This window comes from Lissotriton vulgaris, chromosome 9 (assembly GCF_964263255.1).
Source record: "Lissotriton vulgaris chromosome 9, aLisVul1.2, whole genome shotgun sequence".
Lineage (NCBI taxonomy): Eukaryota > Metazoa > Chordata > Amphibia > Caudata > Salamandridae > Lissotriton > Lissotriton vulgaris.
The window spans coordinates 394873500-394898063 of NC_141697.1; the positions used below are offsets into that span (position 1 = coordinate 394873500).

Below are 24564 nucleotides of genomic sequence, written 5' to 3' on the forward strand. Positions count from 1 at the left end.
TTTGATTGATTGATTGATTGATTGATAGAACCCAGAATACAAAATGATGTTTGTCAAAAAGCTTGAACTTCGTGAAATCCCACACTCCCCATCCCCCAGGATTATACTTGGTTGGGATTGGGTTGGGAGGGGTCTTTTTCTCTCTTTTATATGTTGTTACCAATGTTTTTTTCTTGATGATACACGTTCGGCACTGTAAAACAAGAGCTAGTGCTATATCTTGGGCATAGTGTCGCACCAAAGCCCACCCACGTGCATACCTATGAACAGCTTTAAGTACCATCATGAGTATCCTTGTTAATCTATGAGCATGCTAACTACATATACTTGTGCAGACTGGAAAACTTATTTTTTTTAAAAAGTTTGAGCAAGAAAAAAAAAGTCAGAACTGGCTGAAGGTGTCACGGAGCCTCTGGTTAGCTATGCAGGTGCATCCATGTATTAGGCTACAACATCCTGCTAACATAATGTACACTACATACGCCATGTTGCAGAGTTGTACATCGGTTTTAAAGTGGACACAATTTGTCTCAGGTTTCAGAGACCACGCGACCCCACACTTTCATTATCTGGACTTTATTGGTAGGATTTACCCTCCTTTGATTATGCGTGAAGTGAGTCGGGAAGTGCTAAAGGGGCTCGCGTGCGTCCCTCCCTCCATCAGTGGCCTTCAATTATGCTGCGAGGTTCCGGGTGAATGAAACATCAATGTTGCGAGATTAGCTATTTTTAATGTAAAAGGCTGGTTTATAGACACTATGGGCCCAATTCACGAAAAGTTAGCACAGAAAGATCTTCTAAAGAACGTACCTTTCCTACATTCTTGGGAATACGCCGGGAACGCTGAGCCAGGCGCAGGTTTACAGGCGCACTCATGGAAAGGTCATGTGGCTTTTTATACAGGCTCCTATTCCAGCTGCAACAAGTTCTCCACAGCGAAGAATTCCGAGCAGCACCAATAACATTCCCTGTGCAAATGCACTTGTGGGTAAGATTTTGTCCCCCTCGTGGAGACAGCCCTTTCCCTGCATCCCCAGAAAATAGCCCTTTCCCTGCACCCCCAGCAAATCTGAGGGTGATCCATTCCCCTCACCCTGGTAGGAGATTTACGCCCAATGTACAACCATTTACAGAGTGAAAAGAGATTCAGATAATTTTGATTTATATATTTGAGTATTCAGTTTTACAGATGTTTCCTTACATCTTTAATGTAAAATATACAGTTATATTGGCATATAGCAAATACACTTGATTCCCGTGTGTGGCGTTTGAGGCCATTCAAGGAAAAGAGAGGTAGTGAGTAAAGTAGTGGGAGTTACAATGAGTGTGTGATTGAAAGGGAGTGGGAGTGAGTCAGAGGTGCCTCTATCAATGGTGCAGCTGGTGCAGTGGTACCATGGCATAGAGGCCCTGGTGCAGCTGCTCTCACTGCGCATTAAACAACTGTACCTTAGGATTTCAGATCAGAGTCCCTGTATACCAATGGTTGTGATTGAGGGTCAGTGATTATAAAAGTGTGTGTGCGTTTGTGTGCAAGAAGCAGTGTTAGTGTATGGGTGCTTTAGTGTGTTAAGGCACCGAAGGCAATTTTTGACAGTTATGAGGGGAACCAGTGGCACGTATTACGCCACACCACTTTAAGGGATCACCAGCCGCCACTGAGGAGCGAAAGTCCCTTTCATCACTTCCGGCCTTTTTTATTGGGCTGTTCATGTCGGTGCCTCCTTCTGGAATAGCCTCTTATTCACTTCTATGGGGCCACAGGTGTCCATTTTAATGAGATTCCTCGTGACCCTTGACCTGCTTAACCCTGTACAGGTGCTTCAGCACTGTTCCGCTTGGTATACGTTTTGTTTATGTAGCCGAGATATTCACCATAACCACCAGCTCCCGTCACAAAACGCCGTATATTCCTCTGTCTTCTTTTTATTCCTATTTCCCACCTCGGGGATATGCAGCCTTTCATCTTGGACACCTATGTGTCAGCATCTGTCTTTTGTTTGACTCCAAGCACTGCACGTCAGCCTCGTTTAATGGCGATGACTGTTCTCTGCTCACGCGCAGCCTTTCTGTGACCCGTGCACGCGCAGCCAGCTGGACATTAGCGCATGCGTCTCCCTGAACCAAATGAGCGCGAGACAGCCTTCTGCAGCCGCGATGTGAGGACGCAGTGTAGGGCAGGGAGTTCAAGGAAGCCCTTTAAAATATTTTAATGCCAGCCCCATATAACAGCCAGCTAGCCTGAACTTTAGGGGCATGGGGGTGACCTTCCAAATGCCTCCGACTTAAAAAAAAAACAAAGTGTAAATGAGGCCAATCCATTTAGTGTACCCCACAATATTTTGCCAGAAATTATTAGCTAAAAGCCTCAGATTTACAAATGATTCTGATGAAATAATACAGTATATCAAAGTATGGCAGAGTTCCGTCTGAGCATTGTTTCTCTGCATCAGGAAATCATTTACCTGCATGTAAGCAAATTGTGAGGCAATGCCCCTGAGCTACTTTTCAGGACTGAGTGGGTTGTGAATCATTAACTCCTGGAGGCTGCCCAGATCCCTTTAACCTATTGGTTTTCATGTATGCCAGCCCAGTCTTGTGTCTACCCAAAGGCATAAGGAGTGTGCCATTGATTTTAGGCCAGTCAATGAAAATATGCCACCTGGTTGCTAGGGGATGTAGTAATTTAAAGCAAAAGTCAGAGCTCATGGGCCTCTCAAACTATTGGTCTCCGGTGCCACTGCACCTTCTGTACCATTGATTGCTACACCTCTGCCTGCAACATATTAAGGCAGGCCTCAACAGCTCTACTGCGAAGGGAGGGTCACCCACAGCCAATTGTGCAACTGTTGAGTGCAAGTAGCGGTTTTGAGCTTCATCTGGTTCGTTGCGAGTGACATAGCTAGCCACAGTCCTGGCACCCAACTGCGTAAAATGGCGTGGCTGGCCTACTTTGACCTTCGGCAGCGAGCTTCGAGGGATGTGCTTGGGGCGAGAGGCTAGGAGACACCCAAGCTGAAGATTCCTTGCAGTCAAAAACGAAATGCTGCATTTTGCCAAGCACCGTCAATATGTAAATCCTTCAAAAGCAGGGTTCTCTCATTGCCAGTATAGAATCAAAATTAATATATTTAAAAAAAAGCTGGTCCATTGCACCAGAAGATTATTATGTGGTTGTATTATTGATAATTGGGTACTTTTATGGTTGCTTGGCAGCCGACTATAGCTTGTGATTTATTGATACAGTTGAAGGTGAAATAAAAATAATCTTGTATTCCCTGAATGGGGTTCATTACGTGGGACCACTAAAACATTTTTGAGTCTTCCTTTTTTTTTTTAGGTGCAACATTAGCCAAGACCTTTTGATTTTAATAAAATGATATGTACTACTTACCTACTCTAAGGGACTATCAGCCAACTGCCTTCAGTTGAAATGGTTTCAATCTTTTCTTACCGGCCGCCGGCAAACTATATGGGCGCCCCCTTTTTCCGCCGACATGACGCCGCTAGAGGTGGGGGTTCCTCAAGCCCCATGCTTTTTAACATCTTTATGGCCCCTCTGGCGGCGGTGGCGGAGGCGGAATCCTTTGGCGCCCGGATTATATCCTATGCTGACGACACCCAGCTTCTGTTCTCTTGTGACAGGGGTGGGGCCTTCGACGGCATACGGATTAGGGACTGTCTTGATGCGGTTTTTGAGTGGTTCCGACAACATGGCCTAAAATGCAACTCGGATAAATCGGAGCTGCTCTTCTTCGGCTGTACACCGGACCCCAGTTGGAAGGCCTGGTGGCCGCAGGACATGTTTCCTCCGGACAATGTCTCTTCCAAAGCGAAAAACCTTGGAATTGTGATTGACTGCGACCTCTCTTTCAGACCCCAGATTATAGGGCTCTCTGGGAAATGCTTTGGTATCCTGAGGATGCTCAGGAAGTTTCTCCCTCTGCTGTCGCTCCAACACAAAAAAAACATTGTACAGGCACTTATAGGGTCGCGTTTGGATTACGCGAATGCCCTGTATTTGGGCCTACCCAAATACCTTTTTTCCCGCCTACAGGTGGTACAAAATTCGGCAGCTCGTGCTATCTTTGGGCTCCCGAGACGGGCCAGTGCTGCTGAGTTGCTTAAAGCATTGCACTGGTTGCCCATTCCCAAGAGAACCCTATTCAAAAGCCTGACCTTGGCTTTTAAAGCCCTGCATGGTGTAGGTCCCAAGTATATTGGGAAACGTCTTTCTTTCTACCTGCCTAACAGGGCTTTGCAGTCAGCCTCTTTGGCCAAGGTGGTTGTGCCTTCCATCAAGCGTTCCAGAATAGGTGGTCGGTCCTTTCGCTATTTGGCTCCTCTGGGCTGGAATGAGCTACCTTTGTCTTTGAGACTGGCAAACAGCCTTCTAGCTTTTAGGAAAGCACTGAAGACCTGGAATTTTGTCCAATAGTAGCGCTAGACTTCCCCCAGTTTTTAGCTGTTGTGTTGTTACTCTGTACTTAGTTCTCTTTGCCAAAGCGCCGGGATGCTCTTGGGAGTAGCCGTGCGCTATAGAAGAAAATAAATAACATAACATGACATAACATTTGTTGCTCTTTTATTGTCATTCGCATTTTCCTTCCACCCTCTACAGCATGGGTACTCACAAACATTTTCCAAGGGGCCAATAAGTTTGGTCTGGGATGTGACCGAGGGCTGCATTGATGCAAGCGGGGTGGCGGTTGGGCAGAGAGAGTTGGCTTTAAGGCGGGTATACATGAAGCGAAGCATAATTTCACAATGTGAGACCAGAAAACCTGGGATTAATCCCGGCTTCCCCAATTTATCATATTGTGTGATCCTAGACAATTGTTTCATTTAAGTGCCCCTCCTATTTCTTTATTATCACAAATAAGAGGACCTTGAAATAAATGATTTAAGGGTGTGCACTGTATAAAACCTTCTCCAGTGTTTCATTTAATAAACTATAATGTTGTTAATTGATAATAGGAACCCATGGCACTCAAAAAGTGCACATAATAACTGATTTGCCCCTTTAGTTCACCATTGGTATTATTGTCAGGGTGGAGGGAAGAATTTGTTTATAAATGAATGTGGGAAAACTATAACTTTTGAAATAATACTTCTCAATGCACTTGATATAATCTGATAAACTAAGGTGAAAAGGTTATGCGTGTTAATTAAATACACTTTTTGAGTTTTGATGAGACTATCATATTTTTACTCTTTTGCTGCAAGATGTCTGTCTTTAAAAGTGAAGATGTTCCTAAAGTTGACCAGTGCAGGACTCCCTAGTCACATCTTTTCCTTAACACAAATCAGTTTTTAAATAAATACCTGCCTATTTAATTAGCATATTTTTATTGTTAGTGCTGAGACGAGCAAACAGCGGCCCAGCGCTGCTGTTGACCAGGGGGCTACATGTAAAGGTCAGGTGGGCCGCATGCGGCCCCCGGGCCATACTTTGAGTATTAGTGCACTACAGCATCAGGCAGTGTGTCAGCCCCCTTCTCCTATTGGCTAACTTTAGTGTGAGTGGATCGGTTCTTCCCTTTCACAAGAAGCACATCTGTACGCTATTTAGTTCCCTTCGGTGCCAGGGACTACTAGAGCAATGTGTGCTGTTAATATATCCTGTGGTCCTACCACCTTCCCCATCAAAAGTAGTCTTACAAATTTTGTGGCTTTGTCTGGGAGCTGCCAAATTGGCTTTAGCGGCTGCATGGAAGAAGAGGGAAGCGCCGGCAATGTCCCTATGGCAGTCCCGCCTGTGGCAGCTTCTAAGCTTAGAACGCATGTCTGATATATCCCGAGAGGACTTTAAGAACTTCGAATTCCGGTGGGGCCCTTTGGTTTCGTTTCTCTCAAAGAGCCTGCCATCGGCGGTTTGTCCTCCCACGCTCAGGGCCCTTCATCTATTCCAACTCTAAGGAACATCATACGGTTGCAACCCTAATGTATAGCAACACTACCACTGGGGAGGGGGGGGGGGGGGGTAGGGCATGTTGGGGGTTTTTAATATTTGATTTCTGGCATTGTATCCACTTTCAATTTTCGTGGAGCTCTTGAGGGACTATAATTGCTAGGTATGCATGCTGGCAACTGGTTGGTCTGGAAAGCATGGGGAGAGAACCCAGCGCAAAGTCATTCCCGGAGGTGTCACTGACCTTGTGATTATCCCTGATGGTTGATTTAGTGACTGTGCCTCATTTTCCTAGATGCTGAACTCTACAAATGTGTTGAGGATAACTTTGGGCACACTATGACCATGGGGAACTCCGACCCCCCCACTTGCCAGTGATGTGAATATTATGCTTTGAATTTCAGAGTGCCCCTGCGAGGGCTTACTGGCGGATTGTGCCTTGAATCTTTGTTGTGGAAAAAGTAACAAAAATTATTTGAAGAAAAAAAAAGTAGTCTTACAAAAACCCTAACAAAACTAGCACTGACCAAGCCAAAAGGCTGGTGGGCAATGTTCGACCCATTCTTGGCTTTACCAATGCATGTTTTAGAGTGCAAGTGTGTTTGCCTGTTTCAAGGACGAATTGGCATCTTTTTAATACTGTGAGAATGAATACTTGTGGCAAAAAAAATGAAAGCTCTGGGGAGTTAGTAGGTCTGGTGAAAGGAAGAGAATAGATGCTATGTTTATGTAAATAACATCAAATGAGGCGGGAGTCGACTCCTGCATATGTATTAATCGAAAAACAGAATAATTAATCATCAGTCTTCTTGTGACCGACACGGTGAATTTATGCACGTCCCCTAAGGGAAAAAAAGCCAGGACAGATTTGTGGTTTCTGGAATGTTTCTAGGATGGATTAATGAAAGGATGCAATTCAAATATTTGGAATACGCGAGAAGACATTTTGAAGTGGAGTATTAAATGACCAGGTCATTAATGATCTTTTGAATAACAATGCCCTTGTTTTGTATGCAGTGATTTGGACTCACCGAGTTTTGGACACACCGAGTTTACGCTGGCTCGAAGTGTTCTGTCCAAGCTGTGTAATGCGCTATGCGCATGCGCAAGGCACAAAGAAAGGCGCTTCTTTGTTGTACTGTCGGCTGCTCGTCATCGTTGAATTTTACAGATCTGGACAGGGCGATGCAGTGTTTTTATTTCAACCATGTAAGCCTGGAATTCGGGATTGGTGAGCCCTACTATAACAGTGTGAGTTTGTGGCCTCGCATGCCGGCTACGTTGAGACCCTCAATCCCAGGGCACTCATGTTTTAGACATTCCTATGCCTCGGATTCCTTAGCTTTTTACAGCATTTTCATTGAGATTTTAAGCACGAAAGGGAGGATACGAATTAGGTGGTTTAATGAGTTGCCTGTTACACTCCATCTAATAAATTACTTAAGCTATACAGCAAGGTTGCTCAGTGAGTTAAGCGCTTAGTGCTGACATCTGTGCATCACTTGCAGGTGTCAAAATCATTACTTTCCATGTACCATTTTTCAGTCATATTTACTTATTTGTTTGTCTAGCCACATTTGAGTTTGTGACGCGGGCCTTTCCCACGTGCCAGTGCTGCTACAAGGTTTGTTGTTTAGGAGCAGTGAGGGCTCCTATCAAATCCCTCCAGCTTTCAGGCGTTCCTGTGACACCATCTGGTGGTTGTGTAGCTTGGGCTCAGTAGAATGGGGCATGTCATGAATCCCACCGTAATCTATGGAAGAATAATAAACAAAAAAAACTTTTGGCCTCCTGTTTTTTCACTTGTGCCTGGTAATTCAAGACCTGTTGCGAATTTTCCTTAAACACAACCACCTGGATATTTTCACCTGAATTTCAAAATTGGCAATAAAATATTTGTTGCAGGATACACCTAAAAACCTAGATCATGCTTGTAGTTGTGTATATCATAGTTCTAGTGCTTTTATGACCACACAGTGCAGATAGGCACCTCATTCTAGATGAGTTAATTTTGATGGCTCACATTGCATCGTGAAGCATAGCATATGTATTATTATCTTCGAAATGACATGACTTCAATTTAATCTTTTCTAGATGATAGCGCGTCTGCCACCAGCGGCATGGAGGTTACGGACCGTATTGCGTCTTTGGAGCAGCGCGTTCAGATGCAGGAGGACGAGATCCAGCTGCTGAAGTCTGCCCTCGCGGATGTGGTTCGACGCCTGAATGTTTCAGAGGAGCAGCATGCAGTACAGAACAGGAAGGGACCTACCAAAGGTATGCTGAATTAAATAAATAAGTGGAAACATCAGGGTTGGGATCTCCTAGGGTGATCACATCAGTTGTCCTCTTAACATCCAAAGGCCGGCTTTGTCCATGGATATGGTGTACTGTGGCTGTTGGGTACTGTGTAAATTATGTTTGGATGCAATGAGTGTGGAAGGCCCCTGGACACGATTGGAGGGAGCAGTAAGAAGATCTGAAAGTTTTCAAGATTGGGCACTTGTAAGAAATGGTATTTCACCTCTTGCTCACGCGGGATGGGGATGGTCAGATATTGGAAGGATGTTTCCTGGGCTCCAGCACAAGGTATACTTTTCAGAAGGTCACATGTGAGTGCATTTGTAGGGCCTGTCTGCATCACTGCTGGGTATAATTGATCATTACAGAACATAATTAGGTTAAGCAATTGATTTTTTTCCCAACCCGTATAATTTGTCTTCATCTAGTGGCCCGGTCCAGGATTTCCATTCCCCACTCATAACGAAAGGGAACACGTTCAAATATGTAAGGATTACATTTTCAAGTCCTGAACAGACCATACAAATAATAACTGAAATCTAGAAAGGGGGCATTTTGAAGGTTGTCTGTTTGAGACACTTTCAGGCTGATGGATGAAAAAAGTGAGCACTAATGTCTTCGATAAAATAATGCATGGTCTTTGCAATTGAGCTGTGATGTAAACACATTGCAGATTTACTAACAATCTCATCCTGTCGGATTATAAAAAATATAAATTATCAGCAGTGAGCGACAAAGTCTAGGCTTGCCACACTACCTTCGTATAAGTGCAGGGACACTGCTGGAGTAGCTGTGCGCTATATAACAACTTCACATTCACTCGCTCATTCATTCATCCTTTCAAATGCATTTTCTAATTTGTTGGATGGAGGTGAATAGGGCAACTACATTTGCCATGGCTGAATAATAAGTAAAGAAGGGAGTCATCAGCACACTGGCCAAATATTTTACTAAAATATCACCTGAGATTTGGAAACAGATTCCAGCCTATATTTGAATGAGCTTTCAGGGTACCTGGTTGAGTGGATAATTATCTTTATAAGGGCAAGTTTTTTCCAAGATTACAAACCGGCATAGCATTTAACTTTGAGAAACAAAAGACACCACCAATGACTCCCAACCTCTCACTGAACCCCCAAATAAAAGGTTTTGGAAAAAGGGTGTAAAAGCGTTTGTAAATCTACTTTCCATAGTCTGTTTTAAGTTAGTGTCTGGAGAGATGGATCACTAGTAAAAAAAAAACTTGAAGTAAATTTGAGGTTGAGTTGGGACAGTTTGATGATGGTTCTGCCTCCAGAAAAGACGTGTTCAATGTTAGTCCTGCACTCATTCGGAGATGTTCAATTTGCAGGAATATCTTATTTTCTATTGTTTTGTTATGTTGAATCCAAACAAGGAATTAATTATACAATATCTTTTCGTGTTTTGATTCCAAACTAAAATTTGGAGCACTGAATTGCGGATTGCTTTCCCTATCCTGCCACATGTAAATCCTCAACTGCAGATCAGGCTTTGGAATTGGGCAATGGTGAATGCGGGACATCTACTAATAAAATAATCAATTTAAGATTTTGTTCAATCATATCTCGCCCTGAGACTATCGCACTGAGCCTGAAACAGTGCTGAGTTTCACTTGTGAGTGGGTCTTTTACGCATAGGCTTAAAAATGTCAGAGCAGAGACTTTAATAGAGGCGTTGCTAACCAAATCGTAGGCCATTGTGCCCTCCTTGCCCAATCTGTGACCCTGACTAAAGCTGGAAGTTAGGGGGCCTCTGTAGCTTTAAGAGTGGCAAGAGATGATGGAGCTATATGGCACTAACTTGAGCCAGATGTACAGAGCTCCAAGGCACTCCACCCTTCCTGCCTTGTACCAGTTGGTACTGGTGAGATGAACTCATATAATAAATGGAGTAAACTGGCCCAACAAAATTTACATTTAGGTGAATCCCAGACCCAAGGCATGCATGCTTTATACCAAAAAGAGGCAGAAACGTTTCCTTATTCCAATGTACTAAACATTCTAATTTCGTTTTGGGAATTGTGGTTTAGTTGACTAAAGCATCCATTGCAGTCATCAATGTTTGACCTCCGTGCCCCAGGTTCGAATCCCAGTAGGTCCCTTCAGCCTTTCATCCTTCTGAAGTCCATTACATGAGTACCAGTGAGATGGCTAACAATCAATATCTCTGATGTCTCAATAGCACAAGACAGCCCTTGGAGTTGACATGCACTTTACAAAGGTGTTTTAGGTTACCTTGTTTGTGTGTTGTCACCTGGTGTGTTTGCTTCTCTGGCAGACTACAGTTGAACACACCCCTGACCTAAAGACTGTTGCATGTGGCTAGATTGAGGTGTGTAAATTAATGGAAAACAAAAACAGAGAAAGCACATTGGAGGAAACCAAATCATGGAAAAACAGTTTTAAGGAAAGACAATTTTAAAGAAATGCAAAAGAAATTCGAAAATTAAAGGAAACATTATAAAGAAAAGATAATTTTAAGAAAAAATCCAAAATTACTTTAAACTTGGGTGGAGTTTGGGAGTACTGTGGGAATTTGTGGTTTCCAGATGGGTTATGTTTAGGATGATCAAGGATTTTTAGGGGTCAGACATTATTAGTTTGGGCTTAAAAAGTTTTTTTTAGAGTTCAGAGACGGATGTAATGTAGTGCTGGTGAGAGGTTTTTCAGGTTCATAGATGAGGGGTGTTTAAGTGTGTGAGGTGTTTTTATGTTTCAGGGATGGTTGGAGTGTGAGGGTGTTTAGGGTTTTAGGTCTCATGGATGGGCAGAGTTTAGGGCTGGTGAGGGTTTTTATTGTTCATTTATGGGTAGCGGCTGGGGTGGTGAATAGTTTTTAGGGTTCAGAATGTGGAGGAGTTTAGGTTGGTGAGGAGTTTTAAGGATTATGGGATGGGTAAGATTTAGATACAGAAAAGGGTTTTGAGGGTTCAGCAATGAGTAGTTTTGGGTGATAAGGGTTTTTTTAGGGTTCAGAGATGGGTGGATTTTGGGTGTGCTGTGGTGGCGTTAGGGGTAGGTGAGGTTTAAGCATGGAAAAAAGGTTTTTAGGGTTCAGGAATGGGTGGACTTTGGGATAGTGAGTGGTTTTATGGTTCAGGGGTGTGGATTTTGGGGGTAGAAATGTTTTCAGGCTTTAGGATAAGCATAGTTTAGGTGTGATGAGGAGTTTTAGGGGGCGGGATTAATGGTGTTTGGGGGTCTTGAGAGGTCAGCGATGTATGTTGTTTACGGTTGGTGATGGATCAGCAAATTAAAAGCATCTAAAGTAATTATTTGACAATGTGAAACATATAAATATGAAATAATGTTCCCTGAAGTGAAGCCATTACATAAATATCTCTAACAAGTAAGTAAGCGCTGCAACCATTGCATTTACCCATAAAAAATTAGCATTCAAAAGCCAATTTCGATCAAAAACACATTCTATAAATTGGTTTCTACGGAAAGGTAAACAGCATTCATTCTAAAAATGTTCTTTAAATATTTTAGATGCAATGGTTTCTCAGTAATGGTATTCCATTACTTAATTTTTCTATGAAATCACATACAACCGTCTGGGCTGATGTGTGTTCAATTGAATAAGACATACATCCTCCTGTTGGCTGGTTCAACCTGGGTGAAAGCCATGGTGCTACTGGAATAAATGCAATCTGAGGCATAAATTGAGACTGAACATGCTGATTAAAATTCTATACTCTCTTTTTATACTAAATGTAAGAATGAAATAAGAGATTGGTTGGTGAGCTATGTTAAGTTGATTTGAATTCCATCCTGAGACTTCTTTCACTGCAGGACCCAGGGTTTATGGAATTTTTTGCACATTATTGTGTGTCTCTTAAACATTTTTTTCTTAAATAGTGTGAATGTGTATTTAATAGTCAACTTTTGAGGAAAGACTTGAGTTATTAGTTTTCAATGTTCAAGCGTGTTGTGTTATGGAATCGTGCTTCAACATTTGTTGTCGAAAGCAATTTTGTGATAATGAATTGAAAGAAATCAAATTTTGATGATGCTTGCGTCCTTAATTCAAGCTTCCAGCTGGGGGCTGATATCATTAGATTCTCCGCTGCAAGATCTTGGCTTTGGAATATATTTTTAGGTTTTGTTCAGTTACTTTTATCACATGGTCGAAGAGTAGTGCCTGTTGATTGGATGGAAGAATATGATAGCAGCGATTAGCCTTTCCTGCAGCATGTCAGCCATGGAGAGACTTATCAAGGGCTGCAAAGAAAACAGTATGTGATAACAGATTTTGTAAAATTGTATTGAATCCATAAAATCGCCATGAACTGGGACATGTATAAACAACCCCAAATTGGCTCCTGTTGCATGCCTTTATGGTAAACTGTAGGACATAGTATTCATATAGTGCAATCAAAAAAATCTGAATACCACCCTAGGTAGGGCACACCTTGGGTTCCTCAAATAAATTGACTCCTTTTAAATTTCGAAGTTTCAACATTTATTGAATATATTCAGTTAATTCAATGATTTGGAATTATCCTTCATTCCGTAATTAAGTTTTCATTTTCTGAATCAATCATATATGGTTCAAATATGCTTCAAATGTGCTCAAATGCATTTTGGGCAGCTCTGCCCTTCATCGGGGAGCTCTAAAACAAAGGATATAGCTATAAGCATGCTGTACATGATATGTCAATTCATAGAACAGTAATCAATGGTAGTTTAAACATAAACAACCGTGCGGTGAATCGGAGTAACGTTGGTGCAGTGATGGTGAGATCGACGAGTGCATGTGCTTTAACAAACCGTGAGAGTAATCGAAAAATTCAAAAAACGTACGAAACGGCGATACAGCTTTGAAGATTAGCTGTAGAAAAGAATAATAGTTACCATTAAGCATAGTTGCAAAATGGACTCAACACAGCTTGGTGGCGTAGCGTATATCCGACTTCCTTGTGGCGGAGCATCTGATCCTGCATTTAACACGAGGATCCAAAACAATCGGGCGTCTGCAAACCGACGCGATGGGCCGATGAAGGGCAAAGCTGCCCGATATGCCTTGGAGCACATTTGAAGCATATTTGAACCATATATGATTGATTCAGAAAATGAAAACTTAATTACGGAATGAAGGATAATTCCAAATCATTGAATGAACTGAATATATTCAATAAATGTTGAAACTTCGAAATTTAAAAGGAGTCCATTTATTTGAGGAACCCAAGGTGTGCCCTACCTAGGGATGCATTCAGATTTTTTTGTTTGCACTATATGAATACTATGACTTAGACGTGTTGGACGGACACGTTACCTTCAGGAGCACCCAACCTATGATTAAATTTTTCATCTTTACTTCTACGTTTTCTAACTTGAAGCTGTGTACCCCCAGAACTTAAACTGTAGAACATGCCAGCAGTGGGGGTGGGGGGATTAATATTAGTACTTTTTCATTGCATTTGCCATCCTTACTGCTCTCTGGTACGATTTGTTACCCCTCCCTCGGATCCACTTGATGATCGAGATGTACGACTCACCAAAGTGGTATAATGTACTCGTTCCTTCAATCACAGTCGCTGACGAAATATAATATTCATATGGATGTTGTGTTATGTATTACCTTGTGTAGTTCATTCTATAGCACTTTCTATTGTGCCATGAATATTATGGTAAAAACTAATAAAACCTACCTAAAAATAATCCATGCTATCTACTTGAGTGATGAGAAAGATGTTGACTGTAAAAGAAAAGCAAGGTAGGAAAAAATGAGAATGTTATTCCTAATTTTAGTTTCTCTCTTTTTCACCGATGTACTGAACACTGCCGCTATGTGGTGGGACTGCAAACTGCACCTTAAACTGAAGAAAAAAAATGCCATCCATGTTGCAATGCACTTGCATATGTCTAGCAGGCAATCGGCACACCCACATGAAAACTCTTAGCCCGGTCTCCTCAAGTCCTGTTTTCCATCTAATGTTTTGTAAAATTCGTTTTCTGCTCTCTCACCCGTATTTTTACACAAAACATCGAAAAGATATTTCTCTGCCTTCATTTCCGAATTTAAGCCTTTCCACATATGAGCCCCTCCTGTTCCATGCAGTGACAAAATCAGCAATCACAATATGTTTTCTTTAGTGTTCCGGCTAACTACTTTTGTCCTACCCACTATTTGTGGAAGCCTGACTTCACACTGTGCAGCTTCTGCGATAAATACTTTTCAACAATCCTACAAAGGTCCAAGCCAACATCTACGTAAGGGGTCGTTTAAAGAGCTCTTTCTTGAGGTAGAAAACGTCTTTTCACATAAGTATTCAGCTGATGAATGAAAAACGAAAGTGGCCCTCTGTAGGCGATGCGGAAATAGCTTTGGTCATGCAGTTAGATGGCCATTGACAGTGAAAATGACACACACTTCCTTCCTAGAATATCTAGATGTTCAAATGGTATGATACCAGAATTTCGAGTTCTGAGTATTATGTTACAAAAATATAGTAGCCAAAATATTAACTACAAAAAACCGTAAAGGTAAGTTAAATATCACATGTTTGTACCATGCCGATTTATATACATCTTTAAGTTATATAGATTAGGGTTAAGAGTAGTAAATCTATATTTACATTTATATAATTTTACAACCTTTTGGTAGCTGACACTCGGTCTACGATATTTTTGTACCACTGTTTTTTCGAGTTCAGTTTTCTGACATACAGTGGTTTATGTAAGAAAACGTTTTGGTACAAAAGTGAATCGGGTACGGGCTAGCACAGTTCAAGGTGTGTTACAGTGTTCACAATGCTGATTTTATATACACCAATCCAGGACAACCCTGTATGCCCACTGGGACTAAAGTGAATCAATCTAATAAAAACAGTTGTCCTGTGTGACTCATCCCAGGAATACCTGTAGTCTTGGCTTCAATGTATTCAGTGGACTTTTTTATGACGAGTGCTATGTGGATATGCAAACATTAGTCAAGACCGATCACTTCACTCCTTGGTAGGAATGATACTGTTCTTCTGATAAGATATATGCATATATGGTGCAGACTGTTCAAAGGTAAAGTGTAGATGACACAGTGTTGGTGACTTTATACGAGTAATACAAAATAAGCTGTGTATATTCTTGGTAATCAACAGTTTGGAACACAGTTCGTATGGGAGGATTATAGTAATTCAGATATTCCCTCCATGTGATTTATTTATTTATTTATTGTAATTTTTTTAAGCGCGGCGAATACCCGTAGGCGTTTTGGCGCTGGCTGAGGGCATAGGTCAATATCCAGGAGAACCCACGGAAGCTTCCTAACTATTGGTCAAACAACCACGTCTTGAGTTGTTTACGGAATATTAGCAGGGATGGGCTGGTCTTGATATAAGAAGGTAGGGAGTTCCAGAGTTTTGGGGCGGCAACCAGAAAGCGTCTGTCGCCCCAAGTGACTGTTCTAGTACGTGGTACTACTAGATGATTGTGATGAGTGGATCGGAGAGCACGAGTTGGTGTGTAACGTACAAGATTATGTTTAAGAAAGTGGGGACCTTGATTGTTAAGTGCCTTGTAGACAATACACGGCGATTTAAACTTAATTCGGCTGCGTATCGGGAGCCAATGAAGTTTCCTGATGGTATTGGAAACAGGTGCGAATTTGGGGAGTCCCGAAAGCAGCCGGGCTGCTGCGTTTTGAATTGACTGCATCTTGTTTGTCACTCGATTTTGGGCATGTAAGAAGAGGGCGTTGCAGTAATCCAAGGCAGACAACACCAATGAACTGATCAAGGTTTTCCTGACTGAATCTGGTAAAAAAGGGAGAATTTTCCTTATCATTTTAAGTTTCATGTGAGCCGTGGCTGCAATTTTGTTGGCATGCGCCATGAAATTAAGACCCACATCGAAAGTGACGCCAAGATTCCTGACTTTAATAGCTGGGCTAGGAGGTGTTCCGAAAGACGTAGGCCACCAGATTGGTGACCAACCAGGAGAAAGGTGACCGAAGATGACCACTTCGGTCTTTTCTGAATTAAGCTTCAGACAATTAGTGGCCATCCAGTCACCTATGGTCACCATCCCCCTTGTGAAGCGGGAGGCCACCTAATCACAATCGCCCTTAATGGCCAATACCAATTAGGTGTCATCGGCATAGGAGGTTAGGCTCATCCCAAATGCTTTGATGACAATAGCAAGGTCCGACACGTAGATATTAAACAGTGTCGGACTTAGGGATGAGCCTTGCGGAACCCCACACGGAAGCAACACCTTGGAGGATTGGTATGGTCCTAGGGATACTGCCTGCGTTCTATTGGCCAGAAACGCTACAAGTAGATCCAGCGCCGTTTTATGTATCCCCATCCGTCCGACACGGTCGGCCAAGATCTTGTGGTCGACATTGTCGAAGGCCGCCGAGAGGTCCAGCATGACCAGAACTGCTGTCCCCCCCCCTGATCCCGTATGGCTCTGATGTCATCAGCCGCTTTCAGGAGGGCGGTTTCCGTGCCAGGGCATTTGCGGAATCCGAACTGGGTGTTATCGAGCAGCTGATATTGCTCTACAAAGTCCAACAGCTGCTGATTCATGGCTTTTTCTGCGACTTTGGCCAAAAATGGGAGACTGGCAATTGGCCTGTAGTTTTTTAGGTCGTCTTTATTAAGGTTGGCTTTTTTTAATAAAGGTTTTACCAGCGTATGTTTCAGGGAGTCAGGAAAAATCCCGGATCTAAACATAGCGTTGCAGACCGAGGTGATAACCGGAATCAGTGTGTCCATAACAGGGGCAAGAACTTTAAGCGGGCAAGGATCCAGTGCTGAGCCAGTTTTGATTCTGGAGATAATGGTCTTTGTCTGATCCATAGAGAGGTCGGTGAAGCGTGTCAACGTATTCTCCAACGTGGGAAGGGAGTGGGACTGATGAGCGGTTTGAGTGTTCAGGGAAAAAGCCTGATAAATATCATTTACTTTCGTAAAGAAGAAATTAGATAAGGCATCGCAAAGATGTTGTGAAGGGGGAGGGGTGAGATCCTGCACGCTGCCAGAGAGGAGCTTAGTGATGTTAAATAACTCTTTGCTTGAGTTTTTTGCCTTTTAATTTGTTCGGCGTAATAAGTTCTTTTCGCCTCTGCAATCATCTGTTTATATCGGGCGAGTGATTCCTTGTATATTGTTTTGCTCTCGATATCATACCGCTTTCACCAATGTCTTTCCCTGTGTTTATTGAGTTGTTTCTGCTTTTTTAATTCCTTGGAGAACCACGGTGCACTAGGGGAGGTTCGATTCCGTGAGATAGTTTTTACAGGGACTAACTGGTGTGTGGCCTGATTAAGCCAATAGTGGAACTGATTTGTCGCAAGAATGGGGTCATCTGACAAGGAAGGCAGTGTTCTATCCAGCAATGTTTTCAATTCTCCCTTATTTATGTCGCTCCAAGCCTTCACCGATTGAGGGGTAAGGTCAAGGAGTCTAGTCTTAGAGCTGGCAGGAATGACTAGTTTGCTTAAAATGGCATGGTGATCCGTCCATGGCATGGGGAGAACAGCTGAGATGTATAGTGTCTTAATATTGGTGAATATGCCATCCAAGGTATGACCAGCCTTGTGAGTAGGGGCTGAAACCAGTTGTTGCAGACCCAACGTTTGCATGTCAGCCATAAGACATGTAGTGTCGACGTCACTACCTGATTCAAGGTGGAAGTTAATATCCCCTAGCACCGAAAAGGAGTCTTCAAGTGCTATGGATTCTAGTATCGACCCCAAACTGAGTAAAAAAGGGGCACGGGCTCCTGGTGGACGATATATCAGCACACCTTTAAAGTTGAAAAGGGCGGTGAGGTTAATACTGAACATGATCGCTTCACATGAAGTGGATGGTATGGGGGAGGTCCTGATCGGCAAATTATCTTTGGTGATAATGGCAAGCCCACCACCCCGCTGGCCTATTCTGTCCTGCCTATGTATTGTGTACCCGTTCGGGACCGCTATGACCAAATCTGGGTCTGATGCCCCATCCGTCCAGGTTTCCGTGATAAACAATGCGTCCGGGTCTAAGTCTGTTATTAAGTCTGCGATTTCCTGCCTATGTCTACACATGGAGCGGGCATTTATAAGCGCTAAATGGAAAGTAGCAGCGGGGGAGGACACAATCATGGAAGAGTTGATTTTGGAGTTGAGAATCGGTATCCTAGAAGTGCAGTGCGGGCAGATCAAAAGAGAGGGGGCATGACAGTCAGTATGGGGGTCATAAGAAATGTGACAACACTTACTTCCTAAAGGACGAAGTGCTCTTAGCAATGAAGGCGCATAGACCAGTCTTGCTAATTGGGCAGGGGGTGTGGCAGGAGGCACGGATCTGGCGCGGACGGGCGCAGACGGGCTGGACTTAGGCGCGACGTTGGCGCGCATCCGGCGCGCCCGCTGCGCCCGCCCGCTGCGCCGTCTGGTGTTGGTGCACATTTATAGGCGGCTGAGGAGGGTAGGAGGCAGCCAGCGACTAGAGCGCTGCCCTGCCTTCCTCCAAGATGGCGGCCGTCTATCGCCCCAGCACCTAAATCGGCTGTGCGAGAGAAAACGGCGTCCAAAGGCAGAGGTAAGCGCTGTAAGCGCTCGAGGGACAAAGCTAAAGGTCCTGCACAAATTAAAAGTTAGTTTCCACAATAAGCATAAAAACACAACACGTTTTTTAAAATGTGCAAAATAGCAGGAAGCAGCATTTAAAACGATTTCTGCGTAAATCAATTCTTGTGGTAACCCCCAGCGTGACCAACACCCTTAAGTCGGTGAGGTCTGGCTAACCGGCGTTTTTTATAGTATCCGGGAGGGCAGGAGGCAGCCAGCGACTAGAGCGCTGCCCTGCCTTCCTCCAAGATGGCGGTCGTCTATCGCCCCAGCACCTAAATCGGCTGGGCGAGAGAAAACGGCGTCCAAAGGCAGAGGTAAGCGCTGTAAGCGCTCGAGGGACAATGCTAAAGGACCTGCACAAATTAAAAGTTAGTTTCCACAATAAGCATAAAAACACAACACGTTTTTTAAAATGTGCAAAATAGCAGGAAGCAGCATTTAAAACGATTTCTGCGTAAATCAATTCTTGTGGTAACCCCCAGCGTGACCAACACCCTTAAGTCGGTGAGGTCTGGCTAACCGGCGTTTTTTATAGTATCCGGGAGGGCAGGAGGCAGCCAGCGACTAGAGCGCTGCCCTGCCTTCCTCCAAGATGGCGGCCGTCTATCGCCCCAGCACCTAAATCGGCTGTGCGAGAGAAAACGGCGTCCAAAGGCAGAGGTAAGCGCTGTAAGCGCTCGAGGGACAAAGCTAAAGGTCCTGCACAAATTAAAAGTTAGTTTCCACAATAAGCATAAAAACACAACACGTTTTTTAAAATGTGCAAAATAGCAGGAAGCAGCATTTAAAACGATTTCTGCGTAAATCAATTCTTGTGGTAACCCCCAGCGTGACCAACACCCTTAAGTCGGTGAGGTCTGGCTAACCGGCGTTTTTTATAGTATCCGGGAGGGCAGGAGGCAGCCAGCGACTAGAGCGCTGCCCTGCCTTCCTCCAAGATGGCGGTCGTCTATCGCCCCAGCACCTAAATCGGCTGGGCGAGAGAAAACGGCGTCCAAAGGCAGAGGTAAGCGCTGTAAGCGCTCGAGGGACAATGCTAAAGGACCTGCACAAATTAAAAGTTAGTTTCCACAATAAGCATAAAAACACAACACGTTTTTTAAAATGTGCAAAATAGCAGGAAGCAGCATTTAAAACGATTTCTGCGTAAATCAATTCTTGTGGTAACCCCCAGCGTGACCAACACCCTTAAGTCGGTGAGGTCTGGCTAACCGGCGTTTTTTATAGTATCCGGGAGGGCAGGAGGCAGCCAGCGACTAGAGCGCTGCCCTGCCTTCCTCCAAGATGGCGGTCGTCTATCGCCCCAGCACCTAAATCGGCTGGGCGAGAGAAAACGGCGTCCAAAGGCAGAGGTAAGCGCTGTAAGCGCTCGAGGGACAATGCTAAAGGACCTGCACAAATTAAAAGTTAGTTTCCACAATAAGCATAAAAACACAACATGTTTTTTAAAATGTGCAAAATAGCAGGAAGCAGCATTTAAAACGATTTCTGCGTAAATCAATTCTTGTGGTAACCCCCAGCGTGACCAACACCCTTAAGTCGGTGAGGTCTGGCTGATTCTGTAACCAGGGAGCAATGTGTCGTCATTTTTGACCAAATCTCAATTGTAGGGTCTCATCAGGACCAATGTCATCTGTCTAAAACATCTAGGGCATCGGTAACTCTGTGGGCTTTCCACACATCTACTTTGGGAATCTTCAATATCATCTAAGTTGGCTCTTTTACCCTGAAATTAAGAGTGGAGTATTAGGCAGAAGATTCCCTGTAGTTTCAAAGTATTCTTAGACATCTGAAAATATTAAAGGTGCAGGATTAAGTTAAGCCTTACTTTCTTTGTTCCTTCTCTATTATCTACACAAATTGTGTTTCTTGCATGTTAACTCCAGTGAATAAATACAATTGAAATGTTAACAACTACCATTAGCCTTATTATGAACCTTGTCAAACCACATCATTTGCAAACTTGATTTTAGCCTAAAATATACCTACAAATCCCTAACCATGTTCTTCCCGCACCCTTTTTGTCCATCTTTGGAATACCCACATTTGACTGTCTCTTATAGTCGGTTATAATTCTAGAGGCCCCTCCTTTTGCTCCGTCAGTGCCATCCTTTGTTTCAGTTACTCTGCTCTGTAGTTGAATGGTCTACGTTATTTGGTTTCCACAATCAAACTTTGCACACTACTAACTGATCTCTGTTTGTTGTTGTTACTATCGTTCCCTCTAAACATCTGGACTAAGATAGTGAAATAATTTTGCTTCTGGTCCCTAGAACTTAGCTTTAAACATTTCAGTCTATGCTTCCGATATGGTTCTCTTGTTCATTTTGTTGATTGTATTTTCTATTGTAAGAAATGTATGGCTCCATCTGTTAATTAGTTAAGAGGGTTTTAAGACCAGACTGCATCCATTCTTTTGAATTCATCTTGCAATTGGTATTGGCATACCAAGAAGTCACACTTGTCCTAGATCCAAACATTGCAAAAAAGACCTTTCTAATACTCTGGCTGAATCATTCTTTTTTATGGACTCTGGCTGTCATTTATGGTTGTCTCTTCAGCCTACCTTGATTCTCCTTAAAACAAAAATTGGCATCAGAATATTTCTCTAGTGACTTGGGAAACTCTACATTCTCCAATTGGTTTAAAGATTTGGAAGTTAAAAACTCTGGGGGCGATTATGATCGCGGTTTTCCCGCATCCTCCGGGCCGGCGGAAGCCACCACCGGCCCGAAGGATGCGGGAAAACCGCTGCGGAGCCTCCAAAGACCCACTGCCAAATTAAGATGGCTGGTGGGTCTTGAATTCCTTTTGCAGCTCTTCCGCTGCGGTCGCCTTCCGACCAGGGCGGAAAAGCACTAACATGGCTGGCGGTGTCTATCAGACACCGCCAGCCATATTAGGATGGAGGGAATCACATGCTTTTCCGCGGCGGCTTTTCTGCCGTGGAAAAGCATACGGACATTCACTTCGGGGGCCCGTTGCGGGCCCCCTGAGTAAAGGGGGGGTGGGGAGTGCACATGGGGGGTACCTATGGTACCCCCCTGCCATTTGCGTGCACGAAGCGGCAGGCACCGCACGGTGCCTTCCGCTTTGTGCATGCAAATGCACTGCTTTCATTTTTTACATTGCGGCAGGTGCTGCTTCAAGCAACACCCGCCGCAATGTAAAAAATACAGGATGTGACCGCCAGGGTGGCAGTCAAATCCTAATTGCCATGGAGGGAGGCCCATGCGGACGGTCCCTCTTACTCAGCATCCACCATCATAATAGGGCCCTCTGTTTGTAATAGTACCAGCTAACGAGGGTGCACGCCTTAAAAGTGTTTCCATTAGAACATCGGATTGTTAGTATAGCATTGTGGCTATTTCCATCTATTTAATGCAGTTTTGTTCTGCACATTGACAACTTGACCTTACAACAGTTTCAGTTTGCTCATTCATTATCCTGTTGATGTCTTCTTGATATTTTCCACGTTTGTGACTAATTTGTTGTGATCTACTGCTATTTAGTATATATTTGTTTTGTAGTGAATTTTTCAGATTTTTTTGTTTGCTTTCATTAATGAATCCATAGATCAGATGGAGTCTAAGCACTCAAATGCTGATAAATCTGGCAGTCCTGGTGCCACAGGTAAGCACCTGAAGCATCCAAGTGTGTAGTGAAATCTAATGTGGGCCGTTAACATTTATTGGTATCTAACCGAGTTTTGTATGTGCATTAAATAACGCCACTTTACTAATATCACACATTACCTTAGTATCTATTACAGAAGATATAATTTCAAATAAGAAAGACCTTTAAAGCATGATTAGGTGTATCCCAATATCATTTTTTAATGAACCTTACAGGAGATTAGTCAAATCTCATCATCAGCAGCTCTATGGTTAGTTTTCCAATGAATATTGCTCTGTGCTATATTGGTTTGCTTTAACAAAGCATGTATGTAAATTGCTGTGAGAATGCTCCAACCTGCAGATGTTGGCGAAATTGCTTTGTAGGGCTAAGTTATGATTATTGTCCTTTGGAATAGTTTGTGTGATCAAGAGAGCTGCATTGTGTCACACCACAGTTTTGATTCCATGTTACCCATAAGATGAAGATTGCGGGCGCTTGTGAAAGGAAATTCAGGTTACCTTTATAAGGAAGTAAAGAGCTAACATGCCCACAAGAGGGATAGATAAAACCCCGGGTCTACCTCTAGCCATTGTTCAGTGCTCCAAATTGTTCCTCGGTCAAACATTTAGTGGCTTGCGCTTTTCAGCATAGTAAATGTAGTCTGGAAATCTGTGCTATTTTTAGGTTTTAGTAAGTATTATTAGCATAGGGAAGGTAGTCAGTCATTCAACATTTTATACAACCTCTCTGCCCGATTAGTTAAGAGATTTTGGGAATAAATCCTCCTACCAAAGTAGAATAAGACAAAATGCAGCTTCCCATTAACCATTGTCCACCTATGTTCATTTTTTTTATATTCTAGAGCTGCCACCCCAGAACAAACTGGAAAATGCATTGAGGTTAGGGGAAGGAGAGAGAACGAGGGGGCATGTGGCAAGGGATCTGGTGGTCACAACATTACCTCCGGTACAACCACACTCAGTCCAGTAGCATCAAAAATAATCTTAAATTAAACATCCAACATCTTGCTCAGTGGCCTCCCTGAGCACAGATGAAACACCAAAAATAGGCATAGAGCCAGTCACCAGTTGTCAAGAACTCCCTTTTGTTCTAGCCCATCACCTATGCCATGGAAGAAGGTTTCCACAGCATCCGCATGAGAAAACATGCATGTCTTACCCTCCAACCCACCTTCAGTCTCACGGGTGCCACTATGGAGCCTCTCACTCCAAAACAAACACGTTTTTCTTCATATGCTGGAGTTTTTGTTGTCTCATAGTGAATTGAAGGTTCTCTGAAAATCAAGAATCTATCATCCATCAACTGTGAGATCTCGCTTATGCTGGAAGGCACACATAACTGAGTTTCTTTCAAGGATTGTTCATCTCTGCAATCCTAGTATCTTGCTTTTCACCATCACTGCTGACTATTTGTTGTTAGTTGATATGTCCTCTTCACCTTTACTCCAGTTTTTGCCCCATGTTGGAAAATGTTATTTCCCCAAAATCTCTGTGAGTTGTCCATTTATTGCATTACTCCGAGCAGATGGATATTTGCTGCGCATACTGAGTCCTCGAAGTGTTCAACCTGGGTTTCAAAGTGTATCATGAAGGTGATGGTACAGTTTTAGAGGCTTTCAGGTCAGAGATCTTTGCTGCACCGTAGCCTCTCTTTTAGACTGTTTTTTGTCCTTAGCAGATGATGTACCCTCAACTGAAGTGCCTTTCTTATCTCTGGAAGAGTAGGTGCACTGCAGGTCCCATAGTGCTGCCAAAATAAGTGCATCACTGTGTAAGGGTCCTCTATCCCCAGGCTTCTCCTCCTCACGCTCATCTATGTGTGCCACTGCATGGATGCTTGGGTTGAAGGATTGCTTTTTCTCTCTTTTTTGCATGTTGTATGTCTTTAGATAGCATTATTGCATCCCCAAACCATGTAGACTAGAGGCACAGTTTCAGCTCAAGTGAAGGCCTCTTCTGTTGCTCTCCAGCATTGGGTAGTCCTAGAGCGGATCCTGTCCCCCGGTGCAAATAGTCCCAGGCACCCGTTGAATCTTTCCAGCTGCCCACAGCCTCGCCCACTATTGCCATATCTCCCTCCTCACGGTTTGTCAGTGGCAGATGCCCTCTTTGGTCACCAGTGGGGCAGCT

At 43.4% G+C, this 24564-nt stretch overlaps 1 protein-coding gene across 12 annotated transcripts in view; it reads left to right on the forward strand.

Annotated features, from left to right (window-relative positions):
- EML1 (EMAP like 1) overlaps window positions 1-24564 on the forward strand; it is an 899863-nt gene that overhangs the window by 602881 nt on the left and 272418 nt on the right. For 7 of the 12 annotated variants that reach the window (XM_086937774.1, XM_086937771.1, XM_086937772.1 and 4 more), the window contains exons 2-3: window positions 8006-8188; window positions 22373-22429. In XM_086937774.1, coding sequence (XP_086793900.1) covers window positions 8006-8188; window positions 22373-22429 — 240 coding nt within the window. The remainder of the gene's footprint in view (window positions 1-8005; window positions 8189-22372; window positions 22430-24564) is intronic. The other 5 variants (XM_086937770.1, XM_086937776.1, XM_086937778.1 and 2 more) reach the window with 1 other exon arrangement.